This window comes from Aphelocoma coerulescens, chromosome 1 (genome assembly GCF_041296385.1).
Source record: "Aphelocoma coerulescens isolate FSJ_1873_10779 chromosome 1, UR_Acoe_1.0, whole genome shotgun sequence".
NCBI classification, from domain to species: Eukaryota; Metazoa; Chordata; class Aves; order Passeriformes; family Corvidae; genus Aphelocoma; species Aphelocoma coerulescens.
The window spans coordinates 26,073,402-26,095,774 of NC_091013.1; the positions used below are offsets into that span (position 1 = coordinate 26,073,402).

Genomic DNA, 22,373 nt, shown 5'->3' on the forward strand with positions numbered 1-22,373 from the left:
AGGAATCCTGGTGTCCAGAGAGCAAAGCAGCTAGTCCAGGGCTGCAAGTCAGCACATGGTCCCCATCAGAGCTCACTGCCATGATCACTCAGAGCAGCCTTACCTGAATGGCCTGACAGGTGCCTCTGTCTCCCAAGGGTTCAAGCAGAGTAAGGGCAAAAGGCAAAAAAGGCCTCGGACCTGGTTGATCTGAGGGTAATTGTTAATTAATGAACTGCACACAACTCTCAGTAAGACTAGTACCACAATCCTGCAATGGGAAGGGATCTGTAAATCAATATGCTTCTGACTGGAAGATTCTCCTTTCCTAACCTGTGAAAAAATCATAAACTTCCAATTACAAAAAGCAACACACTTGTTTGAAAGATATTTGTGTTTTTATTTTTCTAAGCTTGCACTTGTGGAACATAATAAATGACCTGATATAATGACAACTTTGCAAAAGAAGAATCCCCCTCCTCTCCCCAACATCTGAACAGCAATATATAAATATTTACAATGAAAAAAATAGGAAAGAGAAGAGAATGAAGTTAACATTAGCCAAGTCAGTTTGTTTCTACATATCTGATTTTGAACACTAAGTATTCAAGCTTAACCAACACTTCCCTTCAGTACTGAGGCTCTAACCTCATTTTTAGATCTTATGCGCAACAGGTACACTCCTGACTCTGCTTCTATAGTTTGCTCCTGTACAGTAACCATAGAATTTCCCTACTAAATTTTTATTTCAGGTTTTTAACTTTGAAAACAACAAAAAAATTAAATATAAGTTTATGTCTCCTGATACGAAGTTTCTCACACAGTCAAACACATCACAACACTGAAAATCAGCATAACGAAATGCTGTATAGCTTCTTAACAAGGACAATAGGTCTGGGTCCTGATCTGTTGGCTTTAACAAAAGCTCTCTTCAAATAGAACAAGTACATATAGAAAAAATAACCTTCTTATTTTCTTGTTAAAAAAGGAAATGGTGCTTTCTATAAACAAAAGAACATGTGATTCCTTTGACACAGATATAAGTTACAGTGGAAAAAGCTCAGAAAGCTTCAAATAAAATTGGCGTTTGTTTAAAAGGATGACTTAACAAGTTGATTGCATGAGGTTCAATCAGCCCATACAGTCTGGTAATTCTAGAAACATCAGTGTAAAAAACCCTGCTTTTTTTGCTTTCTGCTAGACAGTGTCACACAATCACATGACTGAAAACATGTTGCCTGCAGCAGTGGCAGGCACCGATGGCACCGTCTGCTTGCACTGTCCCCACCGGCGGCCGTGCGTCCAGCGGGAGGTCCCGCCCCCTTCGGTGCCGCCCTCGGCAGCTGTGTCACACGTGAGAGCTGCGTCTGCCTCGTGTGCCCAGCGACACACGCAGCCGTGGCTCCCTGGCCTTGTAGTGCTCGTTGAAGTCCAGTCTAAAGCTCAGGAACCGAAGGCTCTCATCAGAACTGGTTGTCAGCAGGACCAAGAACTGCTGGACGATTCCCTGAGGGGGAAAGAAAAACCCAAGAGACAGCTAAGAAAACACCCCTGGTGCATTTTGCACAGGAACATCAGATGGTGCACAGACCTGGTAAAGAGGCAGAGAGAATCTGGGGAAAGGCAAGCACAAGGGTTCATATCCAACAGTTAACAAATCAGATATGCTGGATTCATACTTTCTGCAAAAACCCAGACCTTCATTTTTATTTTTCAAGTATCTGCTGTGCATGCCAGAGTCTCCAGTGCAAACAGCTCGGTCCTTTAAAGCTTGCTCCCCAATCCCTGTGCCCTGCTGGCACACTCCAAATGTCTGAAGACTCCCAGGCTGCAGAGCAGCTGCCTCTGTGTGCCACTGCCTCGGGACAGCATTCAGGATCCAACCTGTGCCAACAGGAGACCTCACCTTGAGTCCATGTTTCAGGTCCAATGCCATCCAGGCCAGCATTAGAGGACTGCTTGCTTCAAACATACCCATTTGATGTGGGTATTACAGCAGGACCTACACCCCAGAACAGCAAAGCATGTGCCCAGTAGGGCAGTCAGTGCTGCAGACCCAACGAGACTGTGCATTTGGAGTGATTTGATGGGGGATTTGCACTTGGCATGTGGGAAGCACACCTCTGCATCCCATCTTCCCATTCGGCCCTAGCCATGCCACTGCAAGAGTCCTGCAGGACACAGGAAAGCAGAGGACTTTGGGAGGATGGGAAGACTCACTTGAAGAGCTCATTCCTAATCTCCACTAAATATTAACATGAACACACCCACAACTAGAGCATTCCATTATCTCCAAAGATGACCAAGGCTGGCCAGGGGAAATCCTGTATGGAAAATCCATAGTAGGGCTCAGCATGAATACAGTCCAAGCGGGCAACACCTACATTGCCAACTTGTAGCAATCTTGTAGAGCACATAAACCACAATTTATTTATAACCTACACTTAAAGACTTAGGCTCATTTTTCTGGGGAATGGTAGCTTTTGCATCAGATATAATAAATTAAGACAAAGCCAGAGTAAACTACTTATAGCCTGCATATGTTCTCTCAAACATCTTATCCACTGCCCACCTCAGTGAGCTTAAAATTAAGTGTTAGGCCCTTAATAAGAAACTTTCTGCAGTATTTAATAACAATAACTTGCAAAGTGAGGAAAACATGGAATGCAGAAGGAATTCTATCTTTTTCCCCCTCAGACTACACCAGAAGAGAGATACTACTTTCACTACTGGAGGGAGAAGACAGCTTATATGAAATGACTCTTGTCCTTTGTCAGGGAACATAAATGATCATAAAACCTTTGACTACTAAGGAACAGTGAACACAGGCTTACAAGTAGAGAAGGAAAAAACAAAGATCTAGATCCACAAACTGCACACACAAGAACACAGAAGTTACACCTACTCAGTATTTGAAATTAATTTCTACACAAAGCTCAGCGTATTTTAGAAAAATATAATTTGAGAGGCACCTGGTAAAAGTGAGTGAGTATTCGCAGCTGTGAACACATTTTAGGTATTGAGTCTTGAAATTCTTTCATCCTCTTGTTCTCTTCTTCCTCTTCTGATGCAGTTACACCCCACTTGCCCTACATAGAAACCAAACAAGAGGTGAAACATCATATGATTCAAGTTGCTAACTGGGCCACCCTCTGCCCACCTACATCAGGTTTCTAAAAATCAACCATTGCCACAGAAAGACAAACATAGAGCCTCCAATATGGAAACTATCAGACCCCCCTTGGGGGTTGTACAGCACATGAAAGAAAGGTCAGCAAAGCAGGCAAGTCTCACACCAACACTGCATGTCACAGTCTTGCAGCAGGGAGGCAGACATGGAGTTATGGCAGTTTTTGCAAAAGAGTTCCATTTACTTCATCTAAGAGCCCTAAATTTCTCATCCTCCAAAGGCCACTAGAGAAATCAACTTAAATTTTGGGCAAGACAGAAATCAAAAACACCACTCATCAGTTTTCCTTGAAGTCACTAGCAACTGCTGCTGACTTTTACATCTGTCCCAACTACATTTTTCATTTTTGCTGTTATCTCTACATGGTATCTACAATCCTCCACATATAAAAGGCCTCAATTCATTTTCACATTCTAGTAATATCCTTATTGCACCTCAAGCTCACGCTGTTTTTTCCTCTCTTCAAATTGCAACCTCAGCTGCAGCTCCTCCAGAGCAGCTCTGTACATTGCATCTTGGGCATTCTGGAGCTCAATGATCTGGTCAAAAACTGCTCGAAGCTGGTTGAGAAGTACCTGTGAGACAGTCAACAAAACAATTGATTTTACTTAAACAGCTGCACAGCACAAGAGTTTTAGGTTACCACCTTTCTCCAGAATAGGAGTAAATAAAAACCCAATCTTTTTTATGCAGCCGGAGAGACTGTTTTGCAAAGCCCTAAGGCAGCTGTTGCATGATCACACAGCTTCTTAGGATGAAAAACTGGCCCACACTGCAGCAAGTTTTTTTATCAACATGTGTCACTATGTCTGGACAGTAGGTACAGAACCTACCATTATAAAATTATATATCAGAGGAATAAAAATGATTTTTCCCTTTGCTCCTACCATGTTAAAGAAGGTGGTTCCTAACATATATGCCAAGATCATAATGTTACAATTTCATGCAAAGGAGAAGACCTACCCTGGAATCACTATCCAGCAAGCACCGAGCTATGATTGTGTCCAGAAAAACTTCATGAGCTGCAATGATGTGATCCAAGTCCTGTGCTTGTTGGACCTTGTTCCAGAGTTCATCCCATGAACATTCAAGAACCTGGAGCAATGATACAGGATTGGGCCATTTTGATTTGCTAGATGACAAGCTCTTTGAAATTTAAGACACACAACACATACAGAATATTAAAAGTGCTTCATTTTCCAAGTAACTAATTGCATGGGTAGAGTATACCTCAAATGTAATGTAATACTGCATTTGATGAATGAAATGGACCATTTCTGATGCCAGAACGTGACACTGATGCAGCACCCCAGAAAGCTCTGTAAAAAATCCAAAGAGATGGCATGTTAAGGACTGCAAGGACAAGCACAGCCAACAAATCAGCTTGGTAAATTTTTTGTCACCAAATTGAATACTTCATAACACAGCCACTAATTTTAGATGGTAGCAGCAGTGACCTTCTGAGGCCAGGTGTCCTCTTCCACCCACCAAAACTTCTTAATTATAAAACAATAAACTTGAAAGTATTACTATGACCTAAAGAAGTGTAACTCTCAATAGGTATTTTTTACTGAAAGTAATGTAGATTGATTAAAAAAAAATTCAAGAGTGAACCAGTACAGATGCTCACAAATATGACTATATTCTCTAACTGAGAAATAGGATCAAAAAGTCCCAGTCCATGAAATATACACCAAAACCACTACATTTCAGAGCTTTCTTATTTCTTCTAAAATATCTTTCTCTTCTCAGCCTCTTCTGTTCTTAGCTGAACAAAAGCAAAGGGAGTAAGTGAAGGTAAAACTAGTAAATTCAGAACTGTGCATGTATGAGACTAAATAGTTAACAGACAGCACAAGAAAGAGGGAGACATGGGGTACAAATAGGAAGGCCTAAAGGAATATGAATATGAAGGGATGGAAGAGTTACAGTCTCACAACTGGGCCAGCATAAAGATACTTGTTTTAGTGCAACTTTTCAAGAAAGGGACCAAGGATTAAGTAAAACAACAAATAGGAAACTTCCATTTACAATAATGCTGTTTTACCTTCATCATCACCATTACCTACCCATTAAACAGCCAGCCAAGAGGAGCAACAAAATACAAAATTAATCTGTACATCATTCATCAGACCTTTTTTTCCCCTCTTAACACACATAAAATAAGATGCAGTCATCTAAATCCATTTTACAAGCATGTCATCCATCTGGACACCTCTCACCTGGCATACTTTTCAGAAGTTTTGCATTGCACATATGTCCTTTCCATATATCAGTAAGAATATACTCCATTCTCTTCGCTCTCCAAAGGAAATTAAATACTCTTAAGTAGTGGCTCATGCATTCACGTGTAAATACCTACAGAATAAAGAAACCATCAGTACAAATTAATAGACATACCATATGTCCTGAAGTACCAAGAACCTCTTCACAGTCCATCTGACCTGATCCATGCAGTTTATTGGTAAATATGGCAAAAAAAGAAAAAAGTTTCCTGGAACTCCCAGAGCTTTTGGAAAGATCCTCCCTTGAAGGCTGTACAATTACCTAGCATTTAAGTAGGCAGAGGGCACTGCTGGAAGCATAAAAAGGGGTGAACATAAAGCCTTAGCCTCTTTTAAAGTTGCACATGAAAATGCCTTCTGCTGGTCAGACTCACAGTTTGTCCTGCTTAAAAAAAAAGTTCTTTACAAGTTCTTTATCGAAGCTAAATACATTCTGATAAACAGTCCAACTACCTATCAAATGCCATTTAGACAGCATAAGTAAGTTCTCCACAAATACATTCTTCAGTTCCTTGCAAATTTTCCCAAATTAACATCTACAGACTAATAATTATCAAAGAATAGGAGCACTCAATTTGTTAAGTACTTCCTAAAACTGCTGGAACAAATGAATTACTGATTTTCAGTAATGATTGTTTTAAATGCAGCTTTTCAGCACTCACAGTTAACTGCTAAGAATTGAGATTTTTGCTTAACTGTTAATACACTGGGTACATCCTAGATGCCAAAAATACCATCTCTGATCTCACACTGCAAACAAAAAAAAAGGTTACCTCAATTTAAAAAAAAAAACACTTAGCAATTTAATTCAGCACCCAAGACACATTCAGAACCATTCAGAACCAGTGTATGACATTACCGTTGCTATTGGCCCATCAACATGATAGTCCAGGCTGAAGACATCCCATCCAGTGTCCCCAGGAGATACCTGGATTAAAAAGATATGCTATTGTCAGTGTATAATCAGAGCATACTAATGCTGAAGACCAACTCTTGCTTAACTCTTTCATTCTGAAAGGCCTATGAGCAAACAAGCATCCACATTGAGATACAGGAGGTTTTTGCTGAAAGTAGCAGATTTAGCAAAAATTAATCAAACCCTGTGATACAAGGGTGAGACTCATCTCACACAAATATTGATGTTTCTAATGTCAGTGTTTCTCCACTGAACACAATAAAGGAAAATAAAGGTAAGGAAAAAATTCTTTGGCATCTGAAATAGACTTATTTCAGATGCTATAGCTCATCACTAAAGTCTCACCTCTGAGAATGAAGCTTTCAAATTAATTAAAGTTTCTTACCACAGGTCTCTTTCATGAAATGTGCTTTCAATGCTTTTCTTTCTTTAACTAAAGGCAAAAAGAAGACACACACCCCAACCTGCCCCTTCCTGCTCCAATTCTTGTAACAGCAACAGCAGTAAGAGCTGTTTGGAGAACCTCAAATCAGGACCACCAGCATAAATTTCTGTTAGGCCCCAAACAGTCAACCTTGTACTATCAATGGCTGCAAACCCACATCTTGAAATACAAATAGACAACAGACAAGGAAAGAGAAAATAAGAAGACTTACTAAATGGCCTTTATATTATTCAAAGTACACTTCAGTGGTAAGGAAGGGGAGAAATGTACTCATATACACACACAAAATAGATGTCTGCATGTACACACACACACACACACACACACACACACAAAGGTGTGTTTCAGGTCAGTCACCACGATGCAACAGACCTCCAGAAGTCGAACATCCAATCTCTTGAGAATCTCAGGATTATCGAACTGGGCATTCGTTGCCCTCACTGCTGTTTCCAGTATTCCAGTTAGATTATGCTGGTATAAGGTGGTAGCTGGTCGTGCAAGCTCTGGCCTGGTGGTTATGAAACAGTCATAGCACATTACTGAAATACTCTGCAGCAGCAATTCAGTAGTTACTGCAGCACACAGCAAAACTCTTTTCTAAGAGACATTAAAAACTTCTCATATTATTCTTTCAGTCTTAATCATGAAGAAGATCAGTGAGCAAAATATTTGCAGAGAGTATGAGCAGAATATGTCTATTCATATGCAGCTATACTCCTGAACATTAGCATGAGGAGTAACTTAATCCTCATTTAATGCCAGTAATTTGAAGTTAGCAGGATTGCTAGTTTAGCTAGTCTGTAATTTGAGTTGCATTCATATCTAAAATGAGGCAGATTACATCATTAGCACATCAAACCAATAATTTCACTTCAGTTTTCAGAAACTTTCTGATCACCATCTTGCAGGCTCAGAAGTGCTGGAAGAAACACAGAAACCCACTCCCCCTCTATGTAACTTCAACTTTCCAAAGAGTTGCAACATGCAGCTCTTGTACTACCTCTCTCTTTCCCTCAGGATCAGTAGTGGAAAGCCTCTCACTCCTTCTGCCTCAAATGTAGTACTGACTCCACAAACCAACCTCATTCTGCTTCACATTAAAAAGCATGGTCATGTACAAACTGCCAGCAGACAATCTTGATTTTGAATTACAAACAAGTTAATGAAAGCTCTACTACAAAGCCTGACCTCTAGACCAAAGAAAAGCTTTGCAAACAACCCTTCTGACTGACTAAATTTCATCAGTAGCACCACCATGTAAAAGTGAGTTTGCAATACACTTTAAGAACTGGAATCAGTATTTGTGGGTGCACCTGGGTGCTTAAAACAGAAGCCAGTGAGGAATCAATTAGATTTTTTAAATTGCATTGAGGGATTTTGACACAATGTTTTGGACCAAACACCTCCAAAATACAGAGGCCTAACAATCCCAGCAGTGCTAACCAGCAGCATCAAGAGCAGCAGAACATTTCTGCTTAAATTTGCTGACAGAAGTAAGAGAAGTGCCAACATCCTCGAGGCTGTCACAGGGCTGGCATAAAGATATCTACGTTAGTGCAACTTTTCAAGACTTTGTGAAATGGTACTGTAAGTACACCTAATCAAAAAGGAAGAACAAATTTTAAGCCTCAGGGTCAAAGAAATTAAATCCAAAATAGAATTTAAAAGTTATTACTCAAAGGTTTAATTGAACAAGGTACTTGGAGGGTCCTCTTCAAAAAGCAAAAAAGTTCCTGTGCTGATCATGCACAGAATCATCAGAAATTCAACATAATTACCCTTCCTATTGTCTTACTTGAGCAAGTCCATTAAATGCCTGATAAAGTCTCCTTGACCAAGTAACAAGTAGCGCCTCATGGCCTGCATGTGTTCCAGCAAATTGTACTTCTTATTGAGAACATCCAGCAGGTATTTGCTGGTTTCAAAATAAGCTGCATCAATTTTCTCTTGAAATGCGTTTTCCAGATCTGTGAACAAATCAGCAGCTAAAAGAAAATAAAAATTAAAATTAAATTAGTAGTTTTCCAAAACTGAGGCAAACAAGGAGTTGAAACACACAAACAGAAAAACTGCCATTTCTTCTGATCCACTCAGCTATACATTTGCCATAGCCAAAGCAAAAGCAAGTCTAAAGCAGCCTATACTTCAACAATATTACTTTTAATCTGTGCCCAGTTTGTACTTTCCAGTAGAAGCTCATATTACGTCACTTTTACAGAAAAAGGTGGGGATTTTTAGGCTTGCTGAAATATTGCAGTTTAGACATTAAATAATTTATGGAGATCTAAAATCTCAGAGTTAGGAAAAACCTTTGTTGGGGAGAATCTAAATCAGAAGGCACTTCTAAGGATGTGGGGAAAAATAAATCAAAGAATCAGGATGTTAAAAAACTCAGAAGAGAGTTTCTATATATAAAAGAATGAGAGAAAAGGGAATATGCTTGATTTACCTGGGGGACAGCCAGCAACCTGATATTTTCTCTCCATCTTTAATGCAAGGCAATTTGGGGACAGAAAGCAGTAGAAAGTAGTAGGAAGCTTATTTCACTGTTTTCTATAACTCAGGTAAAGCTGTCACAAGATAGCAAGAACTGCAGCCTCTTCAGGCAACATGGAGCAATACTCCATATACTGGATTGCCAACTAGCACAAAAATCAGATCTTCAGCATTGAAGGATATACTCTCACTTTAATTACTCAATTAATAAAATGCTTACAAACTGAAGAATTAAGCAGTGGTTCTAATAAAGAAGTCACTCTTTAAAAAGGGAAAATTCAATGTCTGGTTTACTGACATTCCCAGAGGTTTCCAAACTATGATTCAGTAACCAGTGAAACTCTCCATAAGACACAAAAAGTGCAAGAGATGTCAACAAGATGACACTTTTATAATACATTGCTGTATTTAAAATCCTTACACAAGAGAAATACTACTTAGTCAAGTAACACACATCAACCTTGCAGATGTGAGAATTAATACAGCCTGCAGTAAGTGCAAGTGTCCTTCCTCAAGATGCTGCGAGCCTTACAGGCAAAACAAGAAAGGGAACAAGCCAATCCAGGGAGAGTTACCAGCCAGTATCTTCAGCCACAGAGGTTGGGCCTAGCACCAGCTCAAGGTGCAGACAAAGCCAGAAGGCAACTCCCTGGCTTGTCTGTAGCCAGCCCACCATGTCAGGCATGCTGGTCCTCACACAGGGGTGAGCATGTCTAAGGCAGTACCTCAGACACACAGACCAGTCTCAACTTCTTACTGTCTGAAGCAGAAAAAGCAGCCTTTCCCCTCTCCTTAGTACTGATCCCCTTCTCTTGAAGGAAGTGACCTGGCCACAGTCCTTCAACTCAGACTGGAAAGTTCAGTTTTACCAATGTAGTTGTAACACACCACCTCTGCATAGACACACGCCCCAGCACAGGCAAAACGCAGCATTCCTGTTTGCCATGCAAAACTGCTAAAAAGGTTGTTTACATCAACAAACAAGAGGCCTAGGCACAAGTTTTGAAAACTGTGCAAAATGATCTCAGAACACTGAAAAGCCAGAAATGGATAAAGAAAGGGTCAGACTAAAAGCACTGACAGGCAGGTCCATGAGCTGCTACTAAATGTAGTGTCATTCCTGGTCCAGAAGACCCCAAACTATGGACTACAACTAACCCCAAACTATGGGCTACAACTACATGTTGGGGCTGAGGTCACTTTATCTACCCTTTTTACTGTTCCTCTCTCCCAGAAGCTGCAAAATTCCCTGCCAGGCAAGATGACCAACTTCTACACAGTTATGTCAGACCTCTTGTTTTAATACATGTTCAGACAGTTTTCTACACCCTGATTACTTCAGCATCAAAAGGAAGCTGGAGAAACATGATCGTTAAGGTCCCAAAGCAAATGAAAGAAATAACACAGCCAAACCCATGAAATACTGAGATTTAAAATGAGAAACAGCATCCAGAACTCAGGCTGACATCCTAGCTTTCCATGATCTTAATAATAAGTAATTATCTAAAAGGACTTTCAGGATATTGTCAGATGGCACAAACAAGCATGAAAGGAAGCATTTCCAACATCTCTGACAGAGGATGTTCTTTCAGGATTAAATGGGTAAAATGCCCTAAACGCAAATGCAGTTTCATGCAAAATTAAAGCAACGCAATACCACGAGGTATTTAGGCTGCCAACCATAAGCTCAGCATGCCTTCAGCACACTGCAGATAGAGTAACATATTTCTAAAACTATGCTTCTGTCTCAGTTATTCTCAGCACTTAAGATAATGTAGGTGCTTTGAAGCTCTCATCCCCTACATAATAGGAAACCTGCATTTGCTCAGATCTTCCATTCAGTCAAGGAGAGAGAGAAACAAGTGCAAATTTAAAGTAATATTGGAAAAGCGTGGCCATAAATGCTGTATAAAGTGGTGAAAATAGTGCAGCCAAAGAATGTTTTTTCCTTTTTTCCAGGAGTAGCTGGCATGATGATTGTTTAAATGCATTTACAGCCCTTATTCACTTAACCCTGACCCCTCTCTGCACTTTAGGCTTATCTTTGACTAAGCAAGCACTGAACATGGTACAAGAATCACATTATTAGATGACTTATTCTTCCAGATGTGGGTGGGATTTTATTACTAGAACATTTTTCATGGAGGTACTCATGCCAGAAATCCATACTGTGAAGAGTTACTATTAAAACTAATCCAAGGTTATTTGGGGGGAAAAAAAACCCCAAAGCCAACAACCCCACATGCACAAGCTTTGAAGTTATTATATAAGTAATACTATGTTCTAAAGTGTAAAGAATAATATTCTTTGAAAACAAGAATTTGACAGAAAAATATTTAGATGATTAGCATCAGAAAACTTACAGCTCACTGGGATATCTTAACAGTTAGACTATCTTTGGTATATTAAACAAGTTATCAAAAGAAGTTACAGAGGCAAAATACCACTTTTACCAGAAGGAGGCAATCATTCCTTTCTCTGAGATGTAGCGGTATCCTACACATTTTTTGCTTAGTATTCAGACATAAAGCCTCTTTGGTTTAGATGCTTATTATTTGCTATCTTTGGTCATAACAATGTTAATTTCATTGCAACAAATATGCCACCAAAAAATAACTACAAATGATATACAAGTTCTCATTCATTAAAATTGAGATCTGTTTTAAATAAAATAAAATAACCTGAAGGAATTCTGATAGTTAAGTTTTGGTTCCATGTTCAACAGCCAGCAACCCCAGTTTTAAGTAATCTTCAAAAAGAATTTTACTAACCTTCCACATACTTAATTTTTTTTGACACATTGGTATGGTGCATTTACAGAAAGGCTAAAAAGGCTTCTGTCCTGTTTTTATTGCTCATTCTCTTATTTACAACCAATTGAGTATTTTTATTTTTCAACCACAAAATTAACTCAGTATTATTACGGAATTGTATGATGGAGTATATTCTTGTTGCAGCACTCAAGAATATCCCTGCTCCCACCCCAGCTGAGGCAGCTGAAGGCAAACTGTTTTTTAAAATGGTTTCATTCAGAAATTCAGTACATTAACAAACATCCAGCAAACCTATCAAATTAAGAAAATTATGCACATGCATCAACATACATCTTCTGTAAAAAAGAAGTATCCATTATATTATCTATATTTTAAGGCAGATGGGACTTTTGTACTCCTTTCCACCCCACCATCCATAAAGTCAGTTTACAGTCTAAAACACGTATTGTATGGGAGGTCAGTTCAAAGGGGAGACACTGAATAATATGAATACTGTACCATCTTTTGAAGACTCTGCAGATTTTGCAACAGCAATCATCTTTGTGGATGGAGTTTGATCATGACAAACTTGATGCAAGAAGTTTATGGATTTTCCTATTAGAAGAACCTGAACAAAACAGGATTTTTTAAGAAGTGATTTGCACATAAGAAAAAAAATAAAACACCAAATGAAGAAGCCGCCCACAACCACCAGGACAACAAGATATGCTGTCATCTTTCTGTGCTCTTAGTTTCACAATCCCAACCTCAGCAATCCAGAAGAGCAATGCTAACAGGAAAAGGTTTTAAACACAAAGTTCTTTTCCCCCAGTTTAAGAGTTAGAGAATGGAAAGGAAAAACAGTCCTACAGTCTTCCTCAGCAAACAATTCTAAAATTCCTGAGAGGATTATTCTTTGTTAAATTTGTCCTCTATTTTCTCAATAGAAATCTAAGCAGCAGCATAGGGCAAACAAATCACCAGAAGATGAACTTTTCGATTCATACCTTTTTTGATTGCTCCATTGTAATAAAAGAAGGGATCATTGACTTCCTCAAAGTATATTTGTCATGCCACAACCGATCAGTTTTAACTGTAGGATCTGAAGCTACAAAAAACTGAAGATTGAAATAAATATTAAAAGCAAAAGATTAATGTAAACTCTAACCTATAGTTTCACCTATTATTCCTACTGTTTTAACAGATGGAGAGGAAAAAAAACCCACAATCCCAAAAAATTTTGCAGTTGATTTGGTGATCAAATGCTATAGTCTCTCAACTCCACACAAGAGAATCCTCTCATTTGTAAAAAACTAAAACAACTTTATTAGTTTTGTTGAAGTGAATTTTGGATGTCCTCATCCTGAGGACATACACCCATTTTCTGGACACAAACTTTTTTCACTGCCTCCAAACACCATTTTCTCCAAGAATGGTCAATTGTCTTAGTTCAGAACTGTCTATCATAATAAAATTGTAGCTCTCAGTACAACACATCCAACAATAATTTTCAAGATTAAGAACACCCTTACAGTGCACATGCAGAGGTTAGAGCTAACAAAGACAAAACCTCGTATCTGGGAAGTAGCTGGGAAAAAAAGAATCTATTTTACACTTCTAAAAGAAGATTCATGGACATTTTACATAATGCTGACCTTAAAGACCAGCTGTTACTGTCACTCACTTAAATTTTAACCAAAATAAGGACATTCCAAAGAAACAGCATATTTCACTCTCAAGTAAAATTACTCAGATTTTCTCACAAGTGCTCAAATAATTTTAAAAAATGATTCTTTGCCTTCTTGGAAAAAATTTTTTTAAAAAAATCTAATCACTTTAACAAGACTGTAGTGATTGGAGACAGGAATGTGTTGAGAGAATTTAAAAAAGCATAAAAATATTTCCAAGAAGAAAAAGGACAATTACTGGAACTTGATGTTACAGAAGTCACAACAAATAACTCTGCAGAGTTTCTATTCTGGAATCATAAATCTCTTCTACCTAGTTTGACAGACTGAACTTACTTATCAAGGATAATAGCATGCACTCAGAGAAAGATGAGCTTCATTTCAAATACAAGGCTTACATTCTAAACTGTTACAAAGAACTCTGCATACATTACTGTTGTTACAGTAAGCAAGAAAAGATTTAGAGAAATTGTTTTGCCTTCAGAAACAAGAAGCTACTGTCAGTGCACCATTCTGACTCTACTAACCAGACCGAGGATATGATTTGTTGAAGACAACAAACTGCAACACTGCAACCTGCAGATATCAAATTCATGAAGAGAGTGATATTTCAGGTTGTTATTGTACGTATTGCTTACTCATGTTATACATTTTCATCACACCCTACTTTTCAAACTCTCCTCTAAATTCCCACAGATTATTATACCCCAAGGCAAAGAGATGAAGTATTTACTGTAGCACGTACATTACCTCATGGTATGTATCCTCCAGCTCTCCATCATAAATCCAGCGATAAAGGAAGTTCAGTACAGGATGGGATACTAGGCCAAGAATGTGCTGAACCAGAGATCTCATGTAGGGATCTCCTGTTTTAGTGTAGGCATGAACTGCTGAGGCTAGTTCACCACCTTTTCTCCCTGTAAGATCATAGGGGAGAGGAACAGAAACATTTGAAGGAAAACCATACACACCCCATTTCAATTTAGCAGCCATTGATTTTAGCTACCCTTGTGTCACAATGAGCTTGCTAAACAGCAATTCTAAAATGTAGCAAAAGTAGATTTTTTTTACTGCTAACAGGGAATTCCTAGGTTTTAAGGCATGAATTATTAATCTTACTAAAGCATTAAAAGCAGAGTTCTCTGTCTACTTTATGGTAGCTTAGAGGAATGCAAATTTCAAGGCATCAGATCACACACAGAAGTTGATATTATGCTTCCAGAGAAGCATTAAAGGAGCCTTAGAATGTTTTCTCTCTCTCCTGTTCCTGACACTCAGATATTCTGTGTGCATATATGCACACAAACACAGCTTTCCTGTTTCTTGGTTATAGTTGCCCCCATAGCTCCATTAGGTAGTATCTCCTGTCTTCTTGCAATTGAAAAGTAAGAGGCTGTCAAAAAAAAAAGTTTTTTAATAGACTGAATATTTGATTTTGCTGCTATCTCCACAGCTTACAGCTTCCTTGCAGAAGAGGCCATAAAACTCAAAATTTTCACGAATATCTTAAAAGTAAAGCCCACTTTTTAAAGAATTTGCTACCAATTTCAATAATCAAGGTAAAACAGGCTTTTTTTGGCTAAGATACTCTTTCTAAAGGGCTGCAATCTCAAATCTGAAGCACCCTCAGGGAAAAGCATCAGTTACTGGTCAGTTTAGTCAGTTACTAGCCAAAGTTCTGGTAAACTCTAACATTACACTCCCCACCACCTTCTTGTGGATTGCCAACAAAATCACATGATATTTGCAATTTGCAAAGTTTTGTTGTTTCACAGGAATCCACAGACAAATGGCAAACTCTTCTATGCCATCATATACAGAGAAATTGCATAATACTCATACATAGTGAAGAAACTAAGCCAGCCACTTCATAATATAATACTAGGGTTTTTTCAGTGTACCATTCTCTGCAAGATGATTGAGTAACTGAAAATAGCATGAAAAGTGCATACTTCAAATTGAATTTTTTGAGCACTTTCTAGTTTTAAAAAAGTAGGAAGTCTGAATGTATCAACATGGCACTATAATTTGTCATGCTTTGTTTAAACTAAAAGAGGGAGAATCCTCTGAATTACCTACTTAAAATTTTCTAAAAAAAAAAAGTCCAAACAAGCACTCATATTATTGATATCAATATCTAGCATGCACAACTACTCAAAGTTATGGAACTTCCCCAGAAATATTAAATCAATGTTAAACAGACCTTGACAGTGATCAACAAGTGCTGCAAGGGTCTTTAACCTTATTTTGGGATCGTATGTCCAGACTAGAAGACGGCGAAGTGTTAAACTGCTCTCAAGTCCCAAATTCACGCCCTGATCATCTTCCAGTTGCAACTGATCAAGTTAGAAACAGAAAGACATGTCAAAGAACACAACTGAGCAGGACTGAATCAGAACTCAGGTTTCATAGATTGTTCTAAAGTCAGATTTTTACTAATACACTTGAAATACCCTGTGTTATGTATTCTCTCATTAAATCACTGGGCCAAAACCTGAGAGTCAATTTTTAGTGGAAACAGAGAATTGAGCACAGGTGAAAGAACAGAGACAAGCAGAAGTGCAGTAAGGTTGACAAAGCACAAAGACCAAGAAAGTTAAAGACAGCAAGGTAATAGTCATGAAAAGAAGAGCAAAGGAAAAGATAAGAAATTCTGAAAGACAGCAAAAGATACTCAAAAAAGAGTAAAGAAAAACATCTAAAGTAAAAGCAGGCTGTAGGAGGTAAATTTTTTATTACTGAACATGCAGCTTATTTTAGTTCAACATGGGACAAATCCCATTCAATGTCTTCCTCCAGATGCCATCAGAACTTAAGTTTGCCTTACAGTGAGATTAAGGAATTGCTACATTGAAAGAAAAACACCAAACTTTAAAAGCTACAATAAGAAAACTCTATCATAATGTGACCACCATGAATCTTCCAACACCATGGAAAATAACAACCAAATATTTGCATCCAAGGTGCAAATGCAAATCTCTTACAAGTACAGATGGAATAACCAGGACAAGAACACAAGAATATAGAAGCAAGTTCCTAGAGCAGTACAAGCAGACAAACTCTTACAGAAGATGCTGTTTCTCGTATGTGACAACCAACCCACTCGGTGCTTTCCCATCTAGCACATTTTTTTAGCCAAGTGCAACACACTAGTTAAATTTAAGACTAGTGTCATCCACATTAAGTTCAGCCTTAAAGCCAGTTAAATTCATTTGCTTCCAAATGCTCCTGGGTCCATGTTTGGGATTTTTCTTTGGTGTTTTTGGAAATCAGCAATGGTAAGAGAGACACATGAGCAAAAGCCACCCTTTGGCTTTAGGGAAGACATGGTACATCTTCATCATGGAACTGCATTTTTAAATGGGCTGACAATGTGAAAAGAACCTGCAAGAAAAAGACCAGAGACACTTATGGAATAGTACACACTATGTTTAGGATTACTGTTTCAAGGGCAGAAACATGCTCGGGGGAAGCTCTGAAGACATAGTAAGTTATAAAGAGAGTATAAAATCCTTTACAAAGATTCTTGTTGTTCTATGCCTGTACTGCTCTCCAGAACTGCAGTTAACAACTCCTAAGCTGGCAGCCTGTACAATCTCCTGAATCTAAGAATGCTGCATACATTTAATTTCAAGTCAATTTTGTACATGTTTTCAGGAAGCTGAAAGGTACAGTTTTTCTCTCCATTCTGCAGTGAGACCTTCAATCCTTTCCACCCTGCAAGCCACAAAAGAATTTCTCCTCCACTGCTGGATCTCCTTCATTTCACACCTTTGGGAAGGAATGTTGCCAGGAGCTTCTGAAAATCCAAACATAACATGATTCGGGGACCCACTTCAGTTAGGTGCTGAGGGACCTAGATTCCCCAAAAACTCCAGTCTGCTGCTGCAGCAAAGCATTACAGACACTGTATTGACTGTTCTCTATGAAAATGCAATTAATCAACATGCTCCATGCACTCATGAACTCTAACACTGAAGATGAATCTGGCAAGGAACATGAAGAGCAACAAGAACAGCAGTAAAAGTAAGACTGGGAAAAATGTCTATCTAACTACTGAATGATGCTAGGAAAGGGCTGACAGGAAAAATGGAAAATGCTGAGGTACTTAATGCCCTTTTTGCCTTGGTATTTTGCTAAAATTTGCTGTTGGGGATACCAGATATCAAGATAAGAAGAAGAGTCTGGAACATGGAAGACTGAGTACAAAAGGATCGGGCTAGGGCCACCAAACAAACAGGATATGCTTAAGTCTGTGGGACCTAATGGGATGCACCAATAAGCGTTGAGGGACGCAGCTGGCCAATGTCACTGCAAGGCCACTCTCCATTATTTTTGCAACACCACAATTTGAGGCAGTTTCTGACGACCCTGAGAAAGCAAATATCACTCCTCTCTTCAAGCAGGAGGAGCCATACAGCTACACACCAGTGAGACTCACTTCATTCCTTGGGATAGCAACTAATCCTGGAAAACCGCTTCCAAGCTTATGGAGGACAAAGAGCTTTCTCAGGGAAAAAAAAGCTCAGGGAAAGGAGAAGCAAGTAGGAACATTTGTGGTGATGGAGTTTTTTTTCCCAAGCAAGTGTTAAGCATCCGGAGACCCTGCTTGCCAGAAGCAGCTGGACATCTGCCTGCTGATGGAAAGTAGTGAATGAACTCCCTACTTTGCTTTGCTTGCACGCACAGATTTTGCCTTCCCTTCTAAACCATCACTAACTTGATTGACTTGCCTTTTTGTCTTCCTTCTATTTTCTCCCCATTCCTCAAGAGACAGGGGGGAGCAAGAGGCTGGGTGGGTGCTTTACTGCTGCCCAGGGTCAGCCCACCACAAAGGCAAACGCAGTTTGAAAATAAGTAACCCCAGAACTTTCTTTTCATTTTCTCCTTACAGGCTTTCCCTCCCACCATACTCATCTCTTCTTTTGAAAGATTTGGTGGAGCAGGAAAGGTAGACAAAACTCCATTTCAAAGTAGTCAAATATTTTCATGGTCAAGAAGTTTTAGAAGTTAGAATAAATTAAAGCTTCAGCAAACCAAGAGAGAAAACATATTTTGGACAGAGCAAGAAGTAACTACAAAAGGAATAACTGGATAATAGCCAGGAAAAACAAGCAAAAAGTATATATAACAGGCATTCCAAAAGTCAAGAACATTCAAGAACTGCAAGTGAGTTAAAAGGAACAAATGCTTTGAAAACATTTACAAAAGCCTATGACAAGCTATAAAGATCTTATTGAAGTTAGAATTTTTAAAAGGCAGTTTAATTTAGCTTTAAGTCAATTCTCAGAATAAATTTTTCACCAATACAAGTAAATGAACCCCTTAAAAACCCTTTAAAAAAGGCAAGCAGAAGAAAAATGTTTATTTTACTTTAATTTGATACAGTATCTAGATGCACTTATCTACAAACATTTGTGGACAAACTGCAAGATTATCAGCACTGAGTTGGTCTATATGTTACAGAAAAATAGTAAAACACTGAAACACCTGCAGAACAGATGTCTTTACTCTCAGAAAACAAAGGGACAAAAAAGATGAACAAACTGCCCCACACAGAAAAAAAAGTTGCAACTGTTATTACTAGCTGCTGAATCATGCACTGCTTGAAATAAAGATTGTTTTTTTCTCCCCTCAAGGATGTGTCACATTGTTTGGGATTTCAATGATAAAGATATTATGCAAGATGAAACTGACAAAAAGAATGCAAAATAGGGACAGAGACTTAGAAATACACATTGTATTCCTCGCTTATGTAACATATCAAATACCAGTGAATTCCTAAGAGAAAAAGATTCAAGGGCACATACATTCAAAGAGTATGAAGTGTGCAAGTTACAGAGAATTGTCTTCACTGTCAACAGAAACTGCTGTAGATCCTTCACATTCTAGAATAGGTAGGTATACCTTTTTAGGAGCTATTTAGATAATGTAGAACAAAACAGTAAAGTTGAATACGTACCACTTAACTCACCTGAGAATGTAAAACAGACAGAAGTCGATAATATTCTTTAAGTTCCTGATGCAAGGCTGCACAAAAACTCTGTAAGAGAAGGGGGAAAAAAAAGAAAAAAAAAAGGAAAAGTAATGAGGAGAAATCTTTCTGATTTGATTCTACCACCACACTTCCAACATAGTCAGAAAATTCCTGAAGGCAATCATTCTACAAGTTTCAGCATAAAAGCCAATTCTTTGAGAAATGGCCAACATGTAAGTGCTTCCCTAAGAGCTGCATACACTTTTTCCAAGAATATATATACAGTATCAAGTGACCTTGTTTCTCGCTGTCAACTATATCAACAGATTAAACTATGACAAGTGTAACTCTTCAAGTAGATGTATCATCTCAGCGATGGCATTAATAATTAGCACAGGGATGTACAAATTATAACATGACCCAGTTGAAGATTTTTTTTAATAATCACATAAGATACACTACACAGTGAAGTAATAGAGTTTACCTTTCAGGAAGGCCTCTAACAGCAGAACACAGAAGTTAGGCAATTATTTTTATATTTACAGTATAGACTATATGACATGAACAAGAAAACACAATGCTCAAAAAAAATACTCCCAGTAAGTGCTGCCGGATCAAGTACTCTAAATTTTTGCCCTTTTATCAATTCAGAGTTACATATGAGTCTTCACTTGACATGGAAGAAATGAACATTACAAAGTTTATCTTAAGAAATCTGTAAAATGGGCAGAAGTTAATTCAGGCCTGAACTAAAGCAAAAACCCTTCTTTGTAAAACAATTCTAGGCACAGCTATCTTAGGTTGTTTAAAACTCAAGATAAATTTTAAAAGCAATTCCTGAAATAATATTTGTTTAGTGATAAATATTTTCTACAGTTTAGGGGGGGTCTTGCTTTGGTTTTGTAATGATCTTAACTAACACATAGACTAAAAAATTGCCTGCAACACATTTTTCAAAACAGAACTAAAAACATGGCTCATTAATTTGGGACTATGTTAAAAAGACTTTTAAACCCCCCAGAAAGTGCCTAAAGTTTTTTGTTTGGTTACTTGGAAGAATACTCCCATGCACACACACAAATTCTTCAAAATTTTCTAACCAATTCTGAGCTAATGAATTTGTTATCTATTTTAATGGATTTTTTTTTAATGGGAAATTTCCCAGCACTTTTCCTTCAAGATCTTTTAGAATTACAGTCAAAACAATTTTGAAAAAATAAGGAAAACTTCACAGAAAGAACCCAAGAACTTGAAGTAAAATATTTATTCATTAGAATATGTAAAAGGCAGAAATCATATCTAGAAGCACAAGGAGAAAATAAATCTTCTTTCCTGCTAAGCAGCTAAGAAGCCTAGGAAAAAAAAAAAGTCATTAATCTTGCCATTGTATCCTTTTTAGGGAAAGGAGGTTCCTTTCTTCAACTTGACATTATAAATTACAAAGAAATTTGACATTCATTTTATTCCAGAGGATACTGAAGGGCAAAAAGAAATCCCTTTATGTGTAACTCCACTTTTCATTTCTTCTCACTTGCTTCTTCAGTAGATTTTTGAACCTATTAAAGTGGCACTTGCCAAGATAGAGGGTAGAGCAGAGCCTCCAAGAAAACAATCAAAGGCACTGTTTTGCTCAAAAAGGAAGAACAGCAATCATTGACTTTAATGATTTAGTAGCCAGGATCCAACTGGTCACCAATTTTTCAGAGAAGCTTTACAAATTAAAATTTACATCCAGTACCAATTCCTGCATCACAAACCAGAGACTTTTGCTTCCCAAACTGTTACAGAAAAACTGGACATTATCCTAGAATTCTGATTTGGTCTGCAGCAAAAGAGAATTGAGGAAGTAAACAGAAAAAAATTAAAATGCCCACTGGCTCAACTGGATCTAAATGGGCAAAATGCCAAAGAACAAGGCAAATTATAATTAACTGCCGATTATTTTTATTTTCTGAGGACAAAGTAGAACTTAGATACTAATCAGCAAAGTCAGAAAAACATGAAGTGTAATATATTGTTATATCTCTACTTCTAATGTTAATACCTGACATTTTGTGTGGTAAAAACAGTCACCAGAATCATAACAAAAGAGGTGACAGACATCTTATTCTACACCTGGTTTGAACAGGGGTTTATACAATCATTCTTTTAGAACATTAGGCAAAAGATGCTTTATAACACAACATATATTCTTGTGCTAAATTCCTTAATGCACAGTGTGCAGCACCTGAAATTCTCAGCTATAAAAGCTATGAAGAGCATGAAGGCATACTCTGTGCCCAGATACTGACAGCAAGAGTGGAATATAAGTTTTTATTTGTACGATTATGTCCTAGAAATATACACAAGTGCTTGCCTCAAGCAAGATTAGCAGCACTAGAGCTATGCAGATTCAGGTAACTTAACTGCACAGCCTTCTGCACAGGATCTGAAACCTGCATACAGAAACCAAGATACTGCACATTTAAAGTCACTGAAGAATTAAAGTTCTCCCCTTATTGTAAACTTGAAGATTAAAGCCAGAGACAGTAAAAATAAGCACAAGCAGGAAGCTGCTAGATAAAGAACCAGATTTCACCCAGATATAAAGGGGAGAGTCCAAAGAAAATGCATACACAGTAGCACTACCATACAAAACATGGAA

The 22,373-nt window shown here is 38.1% G+C and overlaps 1 protein-coding gene across 1 annotated transcript in view; it reads right to left on the reverse strand.

Moving 5' to 3' along the window:
* Window positions 1-355: 355 nt before the first annotated feature.
* TUBGCP3 (tubulin gamma complex component 3) overlaps window positions 356-22,373 on the reverse strand; it is a 49,034-nt gene continuing 27,016 nt past the window's right edge. The window contains exons 9-22 of the mRNA XM_069004241.1: window positions 19,727-19,795; window positions 15,956-16,088; window positions 14,503-14,669; window positions 13,072-13,182; window positions 12,584-12,692; window positions 8,611-8,800; window positions 7,188-7,323; window positions 6,314-6,382; window positions 5,392-5,527; window positions 4,400-4,488; window positions 4,133-4,264; window positions 3,604-3,744; window positions 2,952-3,068; window positions 356-1,486 (exon numbers count right to left, since the gene is read on the reverse strand). Coding sequence (XP_068860342.1) covers window positions 1,328-1,486; window positions 2,952-3,068; window positions 3,604-3,744; window positions 4,133-4,264; window positions 4,400-4,488; window positions 5,392-5,527; window positions 6,314-6,382; window positions 7,188-7,323; window positions 8,611-8,800; window positions 12,584-12,692; window positions 13,072-13,182; window positions 14,503-14,669; window positions 15,956-16,088; window positions 19,727-19,795 — 1,758 coding nt within the window. The 3' untranslated portion in view covers window positions 356-1,327. The remainder of the gene's footprint in view (window positions 1,487-2,951; window positions 3,069-3,603; window positions 3,745-4,132; window positions 4,265-4,399; window positions 4,489-5,391; window positions 5,528-6,313; window positions 6,383-7,187; window positions 7,324-8,610; window positions 8,801-12,583; window positions 12,693-13,071; window positions 13,183-14,502; window positions 14,670-15,955; window positions 16,089-19,726; window positions 19,796-22,373) is intronic.